Here is a 21912-nt window from a genome sequence, read left to right on the forward strand (position 1 = left end):
GCACGCCCGGTGGGACTTCAACTGAAGTCTCACTCCACTCCATCGAGCATACATGGTTGAGGACCTACCTGATTCAGCCCCTCGCTTGGTCTAGTCTGCTTGTGTGGTCCATCTTGGTCTAGACCAGCTTTGCCCTCGTCCATCTTGGTCTAGTCCATCTTCGCATCGTCCAGCTTGGTCTGGTTGTTCTAGTCTCTCTCGCCCCTATCTAGCAGGAATAGTCTAGCCGAGTGTAGCCTAGTCTAGTCGGGTCTGGTCCAGTGGTTCTAGACCATCCAGCAAGATCCAGCAAGATCAAGGGTCTCCGCCATAGTCACCTGGGGACGGGGACAGGTCTCGGGGACGTGATGGATCCTGGGGACGGGGACATGTCAAAACAGGGGACGGGGACGGGCCACAAGATTGCAAAGAAAAATGGGTTTTGCACTCATATTACATAATACCAAAATATGGCATGCGGTAAGGGCGTGCGCAGAGCCGCGCACGTTGATGCGGTGATCAATCATGTGAAGAGTGGATAAGTAGAGTCTAGTAGGAAACGCTGCTCATAAGTATGGTGTGACCGCAAGAATCTGTCCCCCCTCTAAACCAGCTGTCTCTGTGGATCTTTGGGGAAATCTGCATATCAATTTTACACCACTCAACATAAGGAATTGACGAAGGAGCAACTTTTTTTCTAAGAAATCAGCTAGACAAAAAGACCCTTAATGTCCCAAGCATTACATTGCCAGGAGTGGGTGTGAATCATTACCTCCCACCCATAAATTCCCACCAGCCATCAGTAAGGTCCAGAGGGGATGAGGACAACTAAGATTTCTGTTGGCAGGGCTGTTTGGTGCAATACTTTGGAGATTTAATCATGCCTGGTATCTTTATTCTACTTTGGAGCACTAATCATGTCTGGCATCTCTATCTCTTTCTGGCCAACAGTCTGTTCATAAACTTGCATTCCTCACTAAGAGGGCCATACAATGTGAAATGTTTGCCACTGGCATTACAACCATTACGATCTGAACTAGCAGTATGAACTTACCCAAAGTTGCAAGTCCATATCGTGAATTCACTCTATAATTCAACAGCAATGCTCTGCACGCAGTACACAGGATGCTCAAAATCCTCACCTAGAGCATAAAAGAGTATAAAGAAGCCCAACAGGGAGCATTCTGTCATATTTCCACCCACCCCATTAATAGTTGTTGGAAAGAGATAAACTGGCTATCGGTTTAGTGTGAGTGAAGAAAGAAATCAACAGTTATTTAGATTCCTGTCAAATTTTTAACTTTGCCAAGCTCAAATTAAAATTGGCTTTCAACAGTTTTAGTCATTGTATTTGAACGTATTTTGAAATTACCCATGACATGCAACAGCATGAGTTTTACAACCAAGTGAGAAAGAACATGGTGGTATTGAGGTCTTACTGCTTGAAGTACAGCTGAATAGATCTCTAAATAAAGAGGAAGCTTATCTCGAAAAGGTTGGCACAAATTTTCTGACGCATTATCTTCACTGATTTCGTGTTGTAGTTTCTGACGTTGACGCCAATATCGTAAACTGCACTTATAATGCTTGAGGACCAGTATGAAAGACTCAATGTCAACCCCATAATCTAAAAGTTGGCAGACTCTCGGGTCCCCAATGAACTTCTCTAAAATCTCAACCTCTGAGTAAATATCAAAGAATTTACATGGCTCATGAGGACCTTTGGGTAGATCAACTGTCTTCAACACCACTGATTTACAAGCCACATCGCCTTCTCTTTGTGTCACCGTTGCTGTGTAGATCTGAAGCTCACATTGATTGAGGAGTCAAATTAAAACTTTCAGCACAGTTCAAATAATCAACAATGCTGTTGTTTTAATACAAAATGATACAGACCTGAGCAAAGGCACCGTGAGCAATTCTTTTCCGATTTGAGTACAAAGATGAGTCAAAGAGGTCTCTCCATAAAAGTTTAAGAATTCTGAAGACTGATGGGTGAAAGCTTCTCATCCGCTTCTTCAATAAAAGCCTTGCCTCTGAATTGTCTGCATGATTTATATCTGATCGAAGCATCTTAAGAACCACATTCAAGCTATGACAAAGTCATGGTAATTTGTTATCTCAAAAGTGTAGCATAAAAAGAGAATACTGCCTGATCTTAGCTAATAACTGACAGCAAAAGAAAAAATTAGATGACGGCATCTACAAGATGGAGATACAAATTACAATCCTGCTTCATACTCTTCAGCAATTAAAATTGAATGATAATTTTAGCATCATTATGGGCCATACCAGCATTAATTCTCATTCTTGAAACCCAGATTTTTAACATTTTCATGTAACCAAATAAAACAAAACAGCACTCACCCCTTTCCTAGGCATAAGTATTTCCATATACATAAATAGAGATTATATTCTTCTTCCACACTACCTCCATTCCAAGGCATATTCCTGATGCAGCTTGAATATATGATCCATTCGACAATGGAGGGCTCTGGTTGCATTGTCAGGGTTACATTGAGCACGACTTCCACATCACGTCTTTGGAAGCGTGTGATGTACTCTTGGGGACACCTTGGCACCACAAGAACACCCTCCTCATGAATTACCAGGCTAGGAGATTCCAATTAAACAATAATAAGGGTAGAGGCGAGTCAGTTCCTCTTGTATCAACTTCGGCATTTCAAAATTAATGAAATCAAAATTATTTGTTAACTAGATCTTTCTAAATAATAAAGAGAAATACACGAAGGTTGTTTCTTTGAGGCTTTGCCAAGCAAAAGATCATACCACAGAGTTGATACCTCGAAGTACTCCTCCAGAATGACCATTTCATAAAGTGAACAAAGCTCAGCAGGAAGAAATCATGAGCCAAGTGAGGGACCTTTTTGGTTGATCCAGCACAGTACTTCACCTTTCTGTTCTCCATCGCTACTTGTGCATGCAATCCTATTCAAAGCTCACTTGCAATGCATGTTCAGAGCCCTAGACCAACTGTCAATATTGTTGGATCTTCGGCACCTATGGCGGAAGACTCAGCTTTGTTGTTCACGCTATCTGAGGAGATCTTGCAGGAATCCACCCCAAGATTGCTATTGCTATTATTGAGCTTGGTGCAGAGAGGTTGGTTACTACTCACGAGCGTCATTCAGCCACTTATGCGGCCATGGAGAGATCCTTGCGTATTGTCGACAGCGCCACAACAGATATGCATGCTACTATCTTTGCTTTACGGCAGGGCTTTGCCAGTGAAATCCTGGATCATTGACGATTTAAAAGCTCAAGTTCAAGGGTTTCAAGATATGCTATTATAGGGTGATATGGGGACTTAGCAACAACTGACCAGAGATTACCAGACACAAGCTTCTATGGGATATGGGTGAACTGGTCCAGTGAGACAAGTACATCCTACTATGGGTTATGGGCAGCCAGGTCATTCTGCACGGTTCATGGGCTGTGCTCAGCCTCAGTAGTTGGACTATGCTCACCATGGGTTATGGGCAGCCAGGTCATTCTGCACGGTTCATGGGCTGTGCTCAGCCTCAGTAGTTGGACTATGCTCACCATCAGGGGTTTCAACAACCAGCCTATATGCAGCAGATGAACCCACACAAAGAGTTACTTCTGAGGGATTTGCTGGCGCACATCGCCATGGATGCGTCAATAAGAGAGCTCAGTACGATTCAAGGAAGGTGTTTCCATTCATTGCTCAATAGGTGGCCGCTCCTTTAGCAGAGGCCCCGTTTGTAAAGCGTGGAGTACAATCGCCTATGGTGCACCAGGCTCCCACGATTTATCTTATGGCTCCATTTCCAAAGGCAGACACTTCAAGGGCTGATGTGGCGACGACGCTCTCTCTTGGTTGACATAATCTGGAGGGCCTGGATTAGCATCGTGTTGTAGATATGCAGTTCCTTTCGATATCTTGGTGTACATAGCAGTTTCTTTTGGTTATGGATTGTAGCAGAGATAATGTGTCGTGCTCTCTATTGTGGGTGCTTCTCAGTGCAATTTGTGAGAAATCTCACTCCAACAGAATGAAAACACTGAAAACAACGAATAACAGGGCAAACACAGTGAGTCGACAATAGAACCTGAACAGCATGGGACTTGACTGACTCAAATGAACCAGTACAGACTCTGGCATGGCAGCACACACAACTCCACGCCCAGAACTCACCGGTACAATGGGGGTGTCGAGGCTCCAATGTGCAGGGATGGTGCAAACGTGTAGTGCATGGACTCAAGACTGGAGACGCAAGGCCTCGACCATACAAAGCCAAAAATGAGAGCACCTGTAGCGGAGATAATGTGTCGTGCTCTCTACAGTGGCCTGTCCTGTGCCAGAGACATTGTACCCCGCTACAAGTTGCCCGCCACAAGACCACTCACCGTCCCAGTGAGAGACTGGCAAGGAAAAAATGTAACCCAACCAGACTGAAGAAGTTGATGTGTAGAGAAGATATTTGAGTTATGAGGGAAAGTAATTATAGGAGATGATGAAGAAGTATGGACAACACCGCCACAATGAGATAATCTGTCCAGAAAGCAGAAATTGAAGAAGCTGAAGCATAAACAAAACCCCAAAAGTCACAAATCTAGTGTAAATGCATCCAAAAGGGTGAGGAGTTGGCTACCACGAATGGTCTGCACACAAGAGAAATTCCCGAAATACGCAAAACAGTAAATAGGGACTGATGGAGAGGAGCACGCTAGAAAAATACATTTTTCCTAACCAAAGAAAATAAGAGCAACCTTGAAATGCTCCTAGTTTAAGGTCAATATTTGAAGCTGTTGCAGGTAATTAGACTAAAACTTGTGAAACTTTCCCAGTTTTCGTCCAGGAAAGCTCAAAATATAACGAGGATTTTAGGATTTCAGCCAGTTAAAATACCTTTCAGCCGGTGAAAATACCTCGGACCGAGGAGGTGGGTAGGGGACTAGGGGGTGGCGAGGCCTATGGAAGAGGGGAGGGGGTGGGGAGGGGCGAGGGGGGGGGGGGGGGGGGGGGTAGGGGTGAGGGGAGGGGTAGGTAGGGGGGAGGGGATGGTGAGGGACGAGAGGGGGGGAGGGTAGGGGCGAGGAGAGAGGGAGGGGGTGGGTAGGGGCAAGGGGAGAGGTGGGTAGGGGCGAGGGGGTGGTGAGCGTCGAGACGGGGAGGGTAGGGGCGAGGAGAGAGGGAGGGGGTGGGTAGGGGTGAGGGAATGGTGAGGGACGAGGGGGAGGGTAGGGGCGAGGAGAGAGGGAGGGGGTGGGTAGGGGCGAGGGTAGGAGCGAGGGTTGGTGGGTAGGGGCGAGGGGATGTGGTGAGGGACGAGGGGGGGATGGAGAGGGGTGAGGGGGTGGGTAGGGACAAGGGGGTGAGTAGGGGCAAGAGGAGGGATGGGTAGGGGCGAGGGGGGGGTGGTGAGGGACGAGGAGACAGGGGAGGGGAGTGGATTAGGGCGAGGGGAGGGAGGGAGGGAGGGGACGAGAGGGGGGTAAATAGGGGCACATATCTGGTGAAGCTGAGAAAGAGGAGGCACAGAATGATAGAGAGGATGTGGAGAAAGTTGAAAGTGAACTGTTCTAATTTGTGTAAGAAACATCCCCTCTGAGGTATGCTGATTCCAATTCCAGATAGCCATACATTCCCTGGTCTCCCCAGAAGTTTTAGAAACCAATCTCTTGCAAAATCATCAGTGCTTGACTCTTCTGTACATGATCGTCTGTGACCTAGACCAGAGAAAATATGATTGTCCAGTGTGCATCTAGCAGAGCCGGGTGTGCATCAGAGTGGTCGAAGGTGTCTCGCTTTACTCAGTTTGGAGATGGCACTGCTGAAGAATTTGTTGTAGGTGAAGAGGTTGTTGCTTCTAGGAGCAGAAAGACATCATGAGTGGGGGACTCATCAAGCTTGAAATAAACATCTTTTTGTTGTATCCCCCTTTGAGGAAACTTGGTGAAGGGCAGTTCGCTAGACACAGAGGAGAGCTTTGTGTTGGTCGGAGAAGCAGACACCAATGGGGCTGATGTTGAGGTGTGGATGAACTCCTGTAGAGGAGATTTCTTCCCCTTCTATGATTCTTCATAGGCTCACCAATTCCAAAGGCTTCCACCAAGGGAGTATGGTGAGTATAGCCTCTGTGACCTCCACACTTGCTGTTGGCTGAAGTGGCTCACTGGGCGCAGATACTGTAGAAACTTTGAAAGAGGATGTATCTTTAGGCAAATATGGAATAGAGACTCCATAACAAGGCATAGACTGGTAGCTTCCAGCCACTCCAACAAGTCTTCTTCTGACCCATCAGGTGCAATAGGTTGCTCCACTTCAGGGTTGGACTCCATTGACAAGGAACTATGTTGTACCACTGGATCCATACCTCCTTCAAGTTGAATGGGTTTCATTGGGGAGCCAGGAGTGTGTATCCACATTGCGTCATTTCCCCAATCATACAGTGCTTTAGTGTGCCGCAGCCATGGTCTACCGATGAGCAAAGGAAATCCTCCCTCAACCTGCAGGAGACGAACAACAACAAAAACCAAGCTAAAGGTGAAGTCTTGTACCTGTAGAGGCACCTTGTCCACTATGCCCAATGGGTAGACTGTCCTCTGGTCAACCAACGTAACTGTGAAGGGATCAGGTCAAGTAGGTTGTAGACCTAAAGCCAACATAGTAAACTCGAGCATCAGGTTGATGCCAGATCCACCATCCACTATCACTCCTAATTGCCGCCCCAAGATGGACACGGTGAGACGAGGGCTTCTATAATCACTGAGGGGATAGGATATCATATAGGACTCTGATGGTTGCACTGGGAGGTGCCCGCCACTAGGACCTGCTCCAAGGTAAAGCGACTGAATAATTGAAAGGGCGTCACTTCGAAAGCTTGCATCTAGCCCCAGCAATTCATAGAGCGACACTTGTTTTTGTTGTAAGGTTTTCTTTTTCCTCTAGTGGTTTCTCTGGTACCTTGATCTGTTGTAAGTCAACGACTGCTTCCAAGAAAGCTTCATCAATATCGGAGAGCAAAGATGAGGATCCTCGCTTGGCACTAGGGGATGGCTTGACAACAACTGGAAGCGAGGTATCCACTGGTGGGATAATGTGTGGGGGATTTGAACTTGCTGGAATGCTAAGGCAGAGAGCTTCCCTCTGGACCCTAGTGAGGACACCTGCGGGCTCCTCTACCAACTGCAGCTTGTCTTGAAGAGGGCAACCACATGGGCAAAAGGTGGCGGTTGAGGGATGGTGCTAACTGCTATCAGATTGATCTTGGGAAAGGTAAATTCATTTTGGCTTTGACTTGGGCTAGAATACGTCGATGCACGAAGTTTGGGACAATCCTTACTGTAGTGATCCTTAGCTTCAGGGCAATGACGGCAGGGAGGGGAGCCTTCGGGCAGGGGGCATTTGCTTTGGTAATGTCCATATTCCTTGCATCTGTAACACAAAATGGGCCGATTCGATGGGCGAGTTGAAGGGCGAGGTGGTCCTTGCTCCTGGTGCATGGAGGTGGAGGTGGAGGCGTAGCTTTGAGGGGCTGAGGGAGCATTTGCATGATAAAAGCTATGAGAGGGAAAAGTGCTTTGTATACCTTGCATAGGAGGGTTGCATAGGAGGGGTTGTCAGCAAAGGTGGCATGTGGTTTGGAATGCTATAGCGGGAAACCATGTTGGATGTAGGTGCTAACCCTTGTTGAAGAGTAGGACCAAGACTTTGCTATATTTGTCACAATCCCTGGAGGTAGCAACAATCCTTCTCCCCATATCCACACTTTTCACAGAAGTGGCAATAAGCCCCAAGGGGGCATTCATGTGGAGGGTGCCCTGGAGAGCGGCATGAGCTACACCAGACCACAGCCTTACTCTCCTGCTCAGTCCTGAGCTCTTCTAGCTCGCGCTTGATCTGGTCTAAAGCCTCTTGATTGGAGGCTTCTCCGGTCGAAGAGAGAGGACCTCTCCTCTCAAAGAGCACGTTGTAACTTCAATGCTTCAAGTTCCCTGCATAAAAAAGTCAACGGGTCAGATGGACTTTCCAAGAATACAGAGGCAACCTCTACGTGAGGAGAGTCGTTGAAAAGCTTCCTTGCCCCCTCTATCCTAGTAACAACTGCGACAAACTCCTCTAGAGTGGCTTCATGTCGAAGACTCTCTCGAAGTTTTTGCTGAGAAGACTAAGGTAGAGCCTTCTCTACCCACTTCTTAACCATAAATTCTCATAGTTGCTGGGGAATCTTGGCGACCAGATTTTGTCATGAGTTCTACAAAAGTCTCATTTGGCTATAGCATTGGGTTGGCCAACTCATCCAGAAACCTTCCCTTGGAAGTCCCCTAGTCTGAAAGCTTCATAGAACTGCTTTCGTAATGTGGCCCAAGTCGTAAAGTTGTTCTCTCCAAATTGATTGTACCATTTATCTGCTAAGCCATCCAAGGTTGATTGGAAGAGTACTAGGTAGGCTTTTTTGTTGAGCCACAACCCTTGAAGAGGGATACAAAGCTCCTAGCATGGTCGTTTGCATCCTCTGTGGAGAGACCTTTGAATGTCACAAACTGGTGACGTGGCTGCCCAATGTGTTTGGCCAGGACAGTGATGAAGTGGCTGCCCTGTGGGAGCCCCCTGAGTGCCAACTGCTTGTGTGGCACTGCTGCGTACGGACAACCCGCAAAACACGGCTCATAACACGGAATTCCGTACAACTCGTGGCAGCCTTTTTGCGTGGAGATTTTACGGCAACCTGACCTGCTTTTTGCTATGCAATTCAAGAGAGAGAGAAATGAAATGAAATAAAATGTTATATTAACGTCTTCAAAAGGCCAAAGTGACCTATGAGACCAGAAAGTTGCAATGCGGTGTATCTGACACAAAGTCAGATTAACAAAATAAATTAAACTAGGATAACAAAATATAAATACTGCGGGATCATAAACTAAGCAGTACAATGTGAAGACAATATGGGAGGGGAGTAGAGATCCATCTTCATCTGCACTCTGGACGACGAAGAGTATGGCTTGAATCCTTTGCCGTAGCCTCCTTCGAAATTTTGTAGCTCCTCTCCTCCCTCGGGGTCGTCTAGATCTCCCTAGCTCCAATGCTCGGTCTATGAGAATGCCAGTAGTGCGAGTAGACCTCTCCACCGTCGCTGGTTGCTCCTCTGTCTGTTCTTCTGGGTGTACAGTATCTAGTGTAAAGAAATCTGTGATCTGTCTCTAGGGATGTCTCTCTTCACCTCTCCTCAGTAAGGTTCCTCTATGCTTGTGTAACTCAAGTAGATAAAGCCCGAGAGAGAGAGAGAGAGAGCTCTTTTGTTTGCTTTATTTCCGAGAGAGAGAGAGAGAGAGAGCTTCTGAGAGGCAAAAAGCTTTTGCTTTATTTTTACAAGGCTTTTGATTTCAGCTTTTGGGATCTTCTTTAAGCTTCCCTTGTAAACATTTAAATATGTGGGCAGGGCCTCACAACTCAGAGCATCTAGACGTAGAGTCTGAGAGTGAGTGCTTGCCTACTCTCTTGTACTTTGAACACAGATTAATACAAAAAAAAATACCAAGGGGCGCCAGTCTTTGGAGCCAATATCTCTAGGCACGGAACTCCGTCGGGCCAGTGTTGATCAATTGTGAACTGTGAACTGTTTTGAAGTGATTATTTGTGGTGTCGCGGTAGATTCTCGCCTTTGCCCATACCCACCCGCCCCTAGGAAAGTATTGCAATGGATTTCATTTTTTATCTCCCAAGAACACAGAGTGGTCACGATGGTATCTGGATTGTTATTGACAACTTTAGCAAGCAGGCTCATTTCATTCGAGTGAAGAAAACAGTCAAGCCAGATCACTTAGCAAGACTGTTTGTGGCCCAGATCTTTAGTTTACATAGCATGCCCGAGACGATTGTCTCTGACAGGGACCCCAGATTTACGAGTTTGTTTTGGAAGGCAATTTGGGAGAACATTAGCACGCGGTTGCAATTCTCGTCATCTTTCCACCCGCAAACTGACGGGCAATTTGAGATTGCCAATTCAATGGTTTTAAATTTATTGAAGTCTTGCATCTCGGATCAAAAGACTCAATGGGAAAAGTATCTACCTTTGTTGGAATTTGCCTACAATAACACGACACACTCTTCAACAGGGAAGGCGCCATTTGAGATTATTGAAGGTGCTGCGAAGGTTCCACCCTTCCTAAGCACGAAAGATAAGATTTTTGAAGCCAATGAGTACACGCACGACTTGGTCACTGCTTTTGCCAAGGTCCGCGAGGCTTTGCAGAAATCTCAGGAAAGACAAAATAAGGCAGCAGATCGCCATCGCCGCGATTTGAAATTGAAGGAGAATGATTGGGTGCTCTTACGTTTTGAGAAGGCATGCATGAGAAAGAAGAAGGGAAAGGAGAGGCTTTTTCCAAATCTTAGAATGAGATACTACGGACCTTTCGAGATCTCCGAAAAGATCAATGATGTCTCCTTCCGCGATGAAACTGCCTAACACTTGGAGGATTCACAATGCATTTCATGTTAGTCTCTTGAAACCTTTTAAAGGTGATGTGCCTGAAGATGGGGAGCCTGATGAGCAACCCGAAGTGGAAGAAAACAAGGAGATCCTTGTTCCTGAACAAATTTTGGCACATAAGGACAGAAAGAATAAAGGTAAAGTAAGAAGGCGGTTCTTGGTTAAATTCAAGAGCTATCCTGCATTGGATGGGAAGTGGATGGAGGAGGAGGACCTAGCAGATACTCCTCAGATTGTGAAACTTTACCTTGAAGCTTTTGGTTTAGCATAAGTCTACTCCAAATGGAACCCTGAATTCAGCTTGGCTGGAGATCTGGTGCAATGGGTTCCACAAGAGGGAAGTTACTCCGCTCCTTTGTCAACAAATGCCTCGATTTTTGAATACTAGTGACTGATGTCTCTTTGAGCTTCAGGTAACTGAGAGTTGACAATATTTTGTTGTATGACTTTATGAAATGGAATTCCAGATTAATATGAAACTGATTTGTTCTTGACCTTTTTAAGTGCAAGAACTGATAGACGAAATGACTGCAGCATTTTGGTCTGAATGATCTCGATAGACATGGTTGCAATAGGGATTAGTCAATCGGGCATCTATGAGGTCTTGAGTGGATCTAGATGCGATTGCTAATTGCATTGCCGATAAATCATGGTCTGAAATCCGAATGACTGTTAAATGTGATTGTCATGTGGTGTCCTGTGATATCAAGTGATGTCCTGTGATGTCGTGTGACGTGACTGTCAATTGGTACATGTGCTAGATGTGTGTTCCTAGTGCATCAGTACTAACAATCAGTGTCTACTAACACAGTTTATGGCCTCTGTCTGTTTTGCAAGCGTAATCGAGGGCGATTACAATGCTTTCAAGAGGGGGGTATGTCACAAACTAGTGACGTGGCTGCCCAAGTGTGTTTGACCAGGATATTGATGAAGTGGATGCCTTGTGGGAACCCCCGGAATGCCAACTGCTAACGTGGCACTGCTGCGTACGGACAGCCCGCAAAACGCGGCGCATAACACGGAATTCCGTACAACTTGTGGCAGCCTTTTTGCGTGGAGATTTTACGGCAGCCTGCTGACCTGCTTTTTGCTACGCAATTCAAGAAAGAGAGAGCTCTTTTTTTTTCTTTATTTCTGAGAGAGAGAGAGAGAGAGAGAGAGAGAGAGAGAGAGAGAGAGAGAGAGAGAGATTGTGAGAGACAAAAAGCTTTTGCTTTATTTTTACAAGGCTTTTGATTTCAGCTTTTGGGCTCTGCTTTTAACATCCCTTGTAAACATTTAAATATGTGGGCAGGGCCTCACAATTCAGAGCATCTGGACGCAGAGTCTGAGAGTGAGCGCCTGCCTACTCTCTTGTACTTTGAACACAGATTAATACAAAAAGAAATACCGAAAGGGGCGCCAGTCTTTGGGGCCAATATCTCTAGGCACGGAACTCCGCCAGGCCAGTGTCGAATCAATTGTGAACTGTGAACTGTTTTGAAGTGATTATTTGTGGTGTTGCGGTAGATTCTCGACTGGGAGTGTCCAAGTCTGTTACATTGAAAGTCGGGAACTTTATGTTCACCTTAGCCAGAATGCTTGTCAGCTCCTCCATGGCTATCTGTTCTTGAACCTGTTGCTCAAGAGGTTGTTGAACCACAATGGGTGAGAGTTGTATTGGGGAAGATGACTTGCGAGGGGAAGAACTTGTTGAGGGAGTGGAGGTAGCCGGATAGGAAGGTAAGGGTAACGGGGCTTGACTTCTACTGGGGCACCAAGGGTTGTCGCTTCCGATGGTAGTACTTCAGAGGACTCAATAGTGGACTTTGTTGCTCTTTTGACTATCGTATATGTGTCATGCAGTAAGCAGAAGCCCACCCAAGCTTTGGGCACGAAGACCTTCCACTTACTCAACACTAGTCCAAACTCCACTAGACCAGGGCGAGTGACTAGACCACCTAGCTAGACCAGGACTAGAAACTACTAGACCAAGACGAGAGACTAGAGCAAGACGAGTGACTAGACCAAGACGAGAGACTAGACCAGCTGGTCGAGGGGAAGTTGGACGAGACCAAGTTGAACAAGAGCAGTCAAGACTAGCAGACCAACAAAGGCGAGAGCTTAAACCAGCTAGCTTCTCGACTTGTAGGCGCAACGGAGTGAGACTTTAGTTGAGGTCCCACCGGGCGTGCCAAAAATGAGAGCACCAGTAGCGGAGATAATGTGTCATGCTCCCTACAGTGGGTGCTCCATGTGCGTGAAATCTCACTCCAACGGAATGAAAACAATGAATAACAGAGCAAACACAGTGACTCGACAGTAGAACCTGAACAACTTGGGACTCGACTAACTCATATGAACCAATACAGACTCTGGCATGGAAACACACACAGCTCCACACCCAAAACTCACAGGTACAATGGGGGTGTTGAGGCTCAAATGTGTAGGAATGGTGCAGACGTGCAATTCATGGACTTAAGACTACAGACGCAAGACCTTGACCATACAAAGTAGATGATGATGATAGAGTGCTATCTCCAACCACACATGTATATCTCCTAAAGAGCCACCAACGGCTAGCGGATATCCCACTCCAGCTAAGCCTATCTCCAAACTGAGGTGATGGTGATCTGGCCACGGTGTCCACTAGACCACCATCCGTATCACTTGCCACGTGTCACTACCCAGGCGAGAGTCCGTCCAGTGTGAACTCCAGCCCAGCTGTAACTAACTGCCTGTTCTATGCCAGAGACATTGTAACCCTGCTACATGGATTACAGATGTTATCTTTACGCAGTTTTCCAGTATTATCTCTCACCAAGACGGTGAGTGGTTTGGTTGCAGACAACCTGTAGCAGGGCTACAATGTCACTTGCACTGGACAGGCAATGACAGTTGGTCTTGGGTTCACACTGGGTCGACTCTCGCTTGGGTAGTGGCACGTGGCACATTGAGGGAGTGGTGGTCTAGAGGACTAATGGCCAGTTCTCCGCCACCATGGAGATAGGCGTAGCTGACTGTCAAAGATATTTGTGCTAGTCGTCGGTTTCCCATTATGGTTGTATATATGCTCAGTTGATTTAAGTTGTCATATGCATCATAGACGTCCTATAAGTTATTGAGTCTAGAGTCTTGTATTCGGTCTAGCACTTGCACATCTGCAATCTCCTTGCACAACCAGAGCCTCGACACCCCCATTGTACCCGTGAGTCTTGGGCTTGGAGCTGAGTGTGCTGCCAACCAGAGTCTGTACTCGTTCATGAGTTAGTCGAGTTCCATTGGGTTTGGAGTCTACTCTTGTGTCATTTCAATTGGTCTTGCTTGTTCCATATTGGTCTACAGTGTTCATTTCTATGTTTGAAGTGAAATTTCTTGCACATTGCACTGAGGAGTACCCATAGTATAATGCACGACATACTTTTCCAGCTACAAGAGCCGTCAAATAAGAGCCCTGGTAATCCCCCCAAAGAATTGGCAAGGTGGTTGTCACATAGCAACCCACATCACTCCTGCAAGAGATCCAAAGGCCAGTAAACCACTGTGACACCTCTGCCTAATTCGTCGAGTTTATACCACCAACCCTAAAGATGCACCAGAAAAGAAATTCCTCGATTTGACCACTTTTTAGTGTGCAATACGGAGAAAATTATATAGGGACGTACGGAATTTTGTGTAGCATCGTCCCTTGAGTTTCATAAACTTTTGTGCGATGAAAACATAGTTATGTGCAAAAAAAACGCTTCAATCCTTTGATTTGTTGACTTCCATGGCAGGTTAAGTACATAAACATTACTCACATCACTATACATTACACATGCAAAGATCCATTCTTACAGATGGATATTACAAGTTGAAAATCAGGTTATAGATAGTTTACAACTTAAAAACAGCATGCTACATAGAATTCATAGTGCACTCCAATGACTACTATGGCCTAAATTATTGCGGGGCGGGGGGGCGGGGGGGGCTCCATAGCTATGTAGTGTTGCACACATCAGTCAAAAACTGATTAGTTGCCCTCAAGCGACCCCCTGCTTCCAACATGATGACATGTTAGGCAATTAAGTCTCCTATTGCCATGTGTCCCAGTTTTCAATTAATGAAGCCTATAACTCTTACGCAAGTGAGTTGTTTATTAATTTTTCATGTCCAAGACAAATATTGTCCCCTTCTTGATTCATTTCTCACAAAGCCCTATAATTGACTTTGTCCACATTTTAAGAGGTAGTCGAATGGCAGACTGGCCGTAGCCCACTTCACACTAGCCATGCATTGCCTTGGGACCTCCATACGTGAAACAAAACAAAAAAGAATGAAAATAACACCAAGATACACCTCTAAACATAATCATTCTTCAAGTTGTGAAAATAAAGGATTTAAATATACAACTTCTCAAAATCAATTTAAGGATACGATATAGAAGGTAGAAAGGAGCATTCATTTTCTGACCATCCATTGGAAATCTATCAGTATAACAAGTTTCCAAGCTACCCCTGCAAGTAGGTATCATAAAACCAGCTGAACAAGATGTAAAGTGAATCTTTTCCCAGCCTTTTAAGAAAAATGTGCATGCTTAGGAATAAGAAAATCTGTAATCCAGAAATACATTCGCCACAAGTTCATTTATTCAGAACAAAACGAGTGATTTAAAATTTGGACATCATATGAAAAAGCCAGAGCATAATATAGATCCTTACTGTGGGGTTATCATGAGTGAAATGAAAAGCTCCAGGAGTAGCACATGAAGCTTGCAATCTTGATAAATACGTCGTTTCCTACGTTCCCTCTCATAAGATAATCCAATCACTTTATTTCCACCAAAAGAGTATTCTGCTCCTGAAACTGGCTTGTTAATTTCACAACAATCTTTAGGCTGTTGGGCTTGTCTTGTCTCTCTTCTAGTTGAGGAAAAAACAGGCTCTTGTTCTTCTAATAGCTTCTCAACTTCATCACCTTTCCTTGCAGATTTTGGTAGATTTAACTTTGGCACTAAAGGTCGACTTGTACCAGTTTTACTGTGTGTTTTCTGCTTTGCACAACTTATAGAAGTTTCCAGAATTTTTTTGCCAGACTTTAAAGCATCATTTTCTGAATCTTCACTCAACAGTACACATTTTGTATCCAGCTCAAGGTGTGTTTCTGCATCCTCTCTCTCAAGTTCAATTTCGACTTCTTCATTTAGATCGCAGAATCTGCCACTGTAAACAAAGGCAGAGTTGCCTGTGGATCTGTCTGGACTAACCTGGGTAGTATCTAAACTTTTACTGTTGCTCTGCTTTAAATTGGAATTAACTTTGAATGAGGCTACCAATGAATCCTTTGAATGATTCATCTTTTCAATACTTTCACTACTGTCATCATTGAACAAGAAAGATGAATTCTCATACTGGTTGAGATCAAGACAATTGCAATGCTTATGGGATTTGTCAAAGCATTTGAGGGAGCTTTTTTTTTCGATAGGGATTTCTCTTGGTGGATGCCGATTTATAACTTTCCTGTTGATAGAGTTTAATTTGAGTGCGTGAGGAGCAACAGCTGGAATCCCAAAATAAAAATTAATGAATTCTTGCCTTCTCAATGACAAAGGGTGATGGTTCTTGTCCACATTAGCTGGGGAAAACTCATCTTTAGCAGATAAGGGAAACCTATGTCTAACAATATCCGCCCCAGCTCTACATGTAAAGGACCCATGCTGGTTCACTGGCCTTTGCAGGATGGAGATGCATGTCAGCAAATGATGTTGTAAATTAGGGTTGTTCTGAATCAAACTTGCTGATTGAAGAAGTCTTGTAGAGTCAGGATCTATGCCTGGCATGTCATGTGAAATTTTCCTAGACCGTTGCCTTTGACGACCACCAACCATCTTCACACAACCAGCGGTTGTCACATCTACCACTTGCCCAGATTTTTCGGTGCTTCTAGTACTGCAGGTCGCCGCAATCTCTTCCTTTTTTCTCTTCAGCATGGGGCTTTCACCTCCCATTGGCTTTTCATCACTCTTACGCTTGCTCACTCCAGAGTCACCCAAATGTTGAGTTTGTGTAGAAGGAGGATTACTTGAAACTGGTCCACCATTTGGCTCCCTTGGTGTGGCAACATGTGACAGCTCATATTCCAGAGATATTTGATGCAAGAGGAAATCCATCACTCTAAGCTCCTTAAAACGTCTGCTAATATCCCCAGACTGGTTTTGTGCAAGTGATAGAAGAACCTCTCCATGCTTTTGACATGCCAAGGTAATCGTATCGTTATCTGATAACAATGATGGAATGGCCTTTGGAGAGGCATTTTGGATGCTGTTAAAGACATCCATGTTTGCACAACTCTCTTCTTCTGAAACTTTATATGTGCAGTCAACCAATTTTGGGACATCATTTTGCTTGAAGGTTTTCTTCTGCTGATCATCTGTCTTCCAGTTATAGAGCTGCAAAAAGCTGAGAAAGTGAAAATCGAGGAACGCGTTGACGTACCTCTTAGATGAGAACGGATTGTAGAAAAGGTCTGCAGGCTTTCCTTCATGAAGCTGCTTCGTGTGGACATCTGGAATGAATTTTAATCCAAAAACTTGTGCCAGGAGATCAAGACTCTTTTGCTCAATAAGCATTGAGATTCGCAAAGAAAGGGATTCAGCAATCAATTTGGATGCACAGGTTTCGCATAGACACTGCAAGCGCTCAAGCCGAGAGCTAAGAGAATGATCAGAAGACTCTGCAGAACTAGATCTTTGATTGATTATGCCATCAAGATCCATTCCATTAGTTGGGCCATTGGCAATTTTGAATACATTTGGTGTTTTCCAGCACCAACTTTTGATCCCCCACCTAGACTGGTTTGCCAACCTTTCTGAAGGCTTCTTTTCTGTCAGGATTCTGGCACTGCTGCCAAGGTCACTCATGCTGGTTGTTGAGAATTTTCCTGAGCTCAATTTACAAGATGGGGAAACATCTAGCTCATGACTACCACGCATTGGCCAAATGCGTTCCTCTGATGCCATCCTACAATAATCCAATGTATACACTTCTATCTCTCGTTCCGTATGAATCATTCGTCCCTGACAACATGGGCCTTTGAGCGTGCTCATGATCAACCCATCGACTGGGTTCATCAGAAAGTCCAAGTGTAGTGCCATATCCTCAGGTAAGAAAAATGAGGCGCCATCTTGAACAATGACTGATTGTGCACATAATCTTCTATGAAAAAGAGTGACAAAGGAGCCAAGAAACTCAAAGGCATCTCTTAAACACCCAAAACCAGGAGATTCTAAGCAGAACTCTGGTTTGCTGAATAATAATAAGGCTAAAGCCTCAGGGACATCAGAGCAGAACTTCCAATAATTCAATAGATTTTTGAGGCATCCATGGCATGACTCTAGGATCAACCAGCTCAAATAACCCTTGACACAGGCCCAATGATTCTTATTGTTGACAATAACCTGCCAGATTTGCTCCTCGTAGTCCATCCAAACAGACGATAGATATGATTTATTGTCCTTTAGCCCTTGAAAAATGACCCTTATCAGGTGTAACAAGCTCTGCATTGCAAGAATTTGACAAAGACTCCAAGAATTCGGGTCTCCTAATCCAGAAAACGAGCTTAAAGCACCCATAAGAGGCTCAGTGATGTCTTCTTTGAGTAGACATGGAAGCCCCTTTTTCCCAAAGAATGTGTGGCACTCTGCTAGCATACACAAAAGTGTGGTGATACTTTGCCAGGTTTCAGATGCAAGACTGCTGCTATCGCCTTTCTCTGGACCTGCATAAATAATGTCTCGAGGCAAACCAGAACTGGATGTAAACATCACCCTTAAACTTTCAAGGGCTTCCTCAAGGAATGCCTTGTTAATCATCATACTTGAGGTGTCTGTAGCTACTGGGGAACAATCATGTTCATGTGCTAATCCTCCTCTTTGACTGTCATCATTCATTGCAAAAGCTGAAGCTTTCGGATCATTTTGAATCGAAAGCTTGTCCAGCCTATACATCACTTCAAAAATAAGATCTTGCAATTTTTTTGCTTCAGATTGAGGAAAGCTTCTCAGGCAGCTAAAGAGATCGACCATAAAAACAGAAACAATTGTGTGAATGTCTGTTGGCAGCTTTGACACCAATTCTTGCTGTGCTAAAACAGCAGCAGCACTGCTATCCAACAACAAAGCAATATATGCTTCCAAAAGGTAAACCTTTGCCTCCAAGACCATAGCACAGCAGTTATGCAAAGTTTCTGAAGATGACTTCACTGAACTTGACGCTGAAAGAGTACCTGTAGTCCACAAGAAATTGTTTGTTTTATCACATCCTTTTCTCTTGGCTTCTGACAAGCACGGCTTCAACATCAGCTTTGGAACCTTGGGCCTTGTTTCATTTGAACTTACAAGTTTCTCTACAGGTGATAACACAATAGTCCTCAATTCAGAATCATTCATATGTTGAGATCCATTCCTAGAGGTATCAGGCGTATCAGAGGTCAGCACCTTGCTGCTTTTAAACTTAGACTTGAAGAGTTCCAACAATCTATTCCCTCTACATAAAAGAATTAACAGTAATGCACGGCCAACTTTTTCAAAAACTTTACGAGCTAAAACATTGCAGTTTTCTCTCTCTTTTGGGCAGAGCTCCTCATTCTGATCACAAACATAAGGAATAGATCGTTCAGTGCATGGCTTTACTGAACGCTGGTGTCCAATGCCATTAAAGAAGCTTGTCGAAAAAGGAGGAACTTTGACACATGTTCTTTGGTGCTCGAGCACTCCACCGGGAAGAGTCCCAACCATTCTAATGCGACCAATTTCAGGAACTGGGGAGTTCAGTTCTAAGATCCCTAACTTCACAAGAAAGGTATAAATTTCAAAAATTAGAGCCAGGCCTCCACACCTAGCAATACCAGATGCTATGAAAGTGGACCCTCTGATTAGCAAGAGTAAAAGCTTGGTTGAACACCATAGTTTCTCCAGCTCCTCTGTCAGTGTTTGGATCATGTTGTTCTTGTTGTAGGACTCACTAGCTGCGTCAATCCAGTTCTCTTGTAGCTTCATTCCACTGTTGTCAAAGATGCAGTTGAGAAAATCCTTGTCAATGTTGCAATCTTTGAGCCAAATCATCATAGAATTGACTATCCGGGCAGTACTATCAGCAGGCAGTGCACTGGCTGTTTTTAAACAGATATCTGCTGTCTCATCGACACTTAAAAGCACTTCCTTTCCGGTGAAGGCTTTGCTAGGTGAACATACTGCTTCTTCAATGAGAACTTCCAGGAAACCGCCCTTGACCCATTCAAGAAGCCTCATTTGAACTGCCTCTACACAAGAGACTTCATTGTGACCAAATTTTCCTCCAAGAGTATATGTACCTCTGCAAAATACTTCAAATAGCTTGGAAAATTCAAAGCCCTCATTTTCTCTTGACTGCATGTGGTCACAAGAGAGTGGCAACCTTTGTACATCGCCTTCTGATTGCATTTTTAAAGATTCAGTTTTGCTGTCCTGCTCATGGAATGGAAATCCCTTGCTGTGCATCCCGTCAGTCTGTAAATTTGGATTTATTCTCCACTGTTTCTTATTCAGGTCCCTTGCCTTGATATTTTCTCCTTTTTCAGACCCTGAAAGGGCTCTCAAGCTCTCATTACTTGACAATTCTCCACTTCTTGAAGTTGATCCATTGATAGCATAGCTGACAGAGCTTCCTGAGACAGGTGTTGAAATTCCTCTGCCATTCAAAGAGTCACTTCTAAGATATGCAGAAGATGTGTTGTGATTTCCTTTCAACTCTCCCAATAACATATCAAGCAGAATGTGTATTCCTCTTTGTCGTACAGTTCTGCTGCTGCTACCTAAGTTTGAAAGAGCACATCTTTCCTTTGATGAGAGTAAAGGAGAGCCAGTCAAATGACAAGATCGAAGTTCCTGAACCCCTGACCTACCTATTGGAGAGTTCTGTTCTTGCTCTTGCACACCTACCAAAAAACCAAAATCTTGTTTGAAGAAATCTGCAAACTTCGATTCTGAAAAGGAACCTTCCTTATACATCACATCAAGGAGCGTCATGCCATACTTGTGATCTGAAGATCTCCATGATATCCACCTCCTGCCTTGAGGACACCCAAAACACATTTCACCTGATGGATACAGGGTACCATTGCCAATCTGCCTTTCATCAGTCTCTTGGTGCATTGCCTTCTTTGCTTGCCACAACTGCTGCAAGCTGTTAAGGCATCGGTCCCCAGTAATCATTATACGATCATCTTCTGAAAAATCAAACCTCACAACTGTCCATTGCAAGGTGCTCAAAACAACCAAAAAATCTGATCTTTCCAAAATTGTAATGTAAGCATGATGTTCAAGCCAAAGCTTAAAGTCTATCAACTCAAATTCTACCTCTACAAAGAATGGTTTATGTACAATTCTTTCTACAAGCTGCTGAAACTGCCAAAGACTCCCTCCTGGTGCAATCATGCTCGTGAGCTGCCCATATAACACAACAGGCAGTCCAAGAAGCCATCTTCGAGCCCAGTTCTCACTTTGCAAGAGTCCTTGTCGAGATTGGCCAGAGCTTACACAGAAGTAGTCTCCCATGTAATTGACACCGATGGACTTAAGAAACTTCTCCTTCTCCTTTTGCCGAAGGCTGTGCCATTTGCCACAAGCAAGGTTTCCTAATGGTTCCTCTTGGATTGTCAAGGATTCCTCTCCTTGAGAAATCTGAGGGGAGAGGATGAGATGCTTACCTGGAAAAACCGGAAGAACTAGGGGTGTGGCAGACCGTAATCTATACGCTATGTGAAGTTGCCCTTTGAAGAGCCTATTGGGGGCATCTGGCCTACAAAGATCTACGTCTTCTTCTGCAATCTCTGTCCAAAGACAACATGAACCTGGCCCTGCGGACTTGAGCCATTCTTGCAAAGCCCTTTTTGTCCCAACCAAAACCCTGATGAAGGCGGGAAGATCTTTCGTACGTTTTTCTGTGTAAACATCTTCTAGTTTGCTCTTGTTCTTGAAGAAGCGATAGTTGAAAACGTTCTTCTGAGGAAAAACCAAACCGTGTCCTAGCCCGGATATGGCGAAGTCCTGATGGAAAGGAGTGGACCAAGGGTCCATCTTTGGCCTGCTCATGGCGAGTGTGCAAGGCGCCACTGCACATGGTCAGCCCGCATGGAAAACACACGGAGAGGGGTGGTGGTTGAGCTGGTGGACGCGCCACTCCCATCCTTTTAAATTTCTCTCTCTCTCCTCTCTCTATCTCTCTCCGTTCTTTTCAATTTCTCTCTCTCTCCATTTTGAGGACAAGGTTTTTGCCTTGGCCAAGCGCTGGTTTAGACTAGGAAAAGAGAGAGAGAGAGAGAGAGAGAGAGAGAGAGAGAGAGTGCTAACCTTGTGACAACTATCTGTATCTGATGTGTTGCAACGAGCTGACGAGCTCCTGCAAATCTATTAGATAGTGATAGCCTACTGGAATTGCAACGATTTACTGCAATGGGA

The 21912-nt window shown here is 44.7% G+C and overlaps 1 protein-coding gene across 8 annotated transcripts in view; it reads right to left on the bottom strand.

Moving 5' to 3' along the window:
• Positions 1–21626, bottom strand: part of LOC147420875 (uncharacterized) — a 213973-nt gene extending 192347 nt beyond the window's left edge. For all 8 annotated transcript variants that reach the window (XM_086504262.1, XM_086504265.1, XM_086504259.1 and 5 more), the window contains exons 1-4: positions 15140–21626; positions 14856–14935; positions 1876–2039; positions 1419–1781 (exon numbers count right to left, since the gene is read on the bottom strand). In XM_086504262.1, the coding sequence (XP_086360388.1) occupies positions 1419–1781; positions 1876–2039; positions 14856–14935; positions 15140–21546 (7014 nt within the window). In that variant the 5' untranslated portion in view covers positions 21547–21626. The remainder of the gene's footprint in view (positions 1–1418; positions 1782–1875; positions 2040–14855; positions 14936–15139) is intronic.
• Positions 21627–21912: the final 286 nt, after the last annotated feature.

Source organism: Adiantum capillus-veneris, chromosome 28, assembly GCF_014529385.1.
Source record: "Adiantum capillus-veneris isolate H3 chromosome 28, ASM1452938v2, whole genome shotgun sequence".
NCBI classification, from domain to species: Eukaryota; Viridiplantae; Streptophyta; class Polypodiopsida; order Polypodiales; family Pteridaceae; genus Adiantum; species Adiantum capillus-veneris.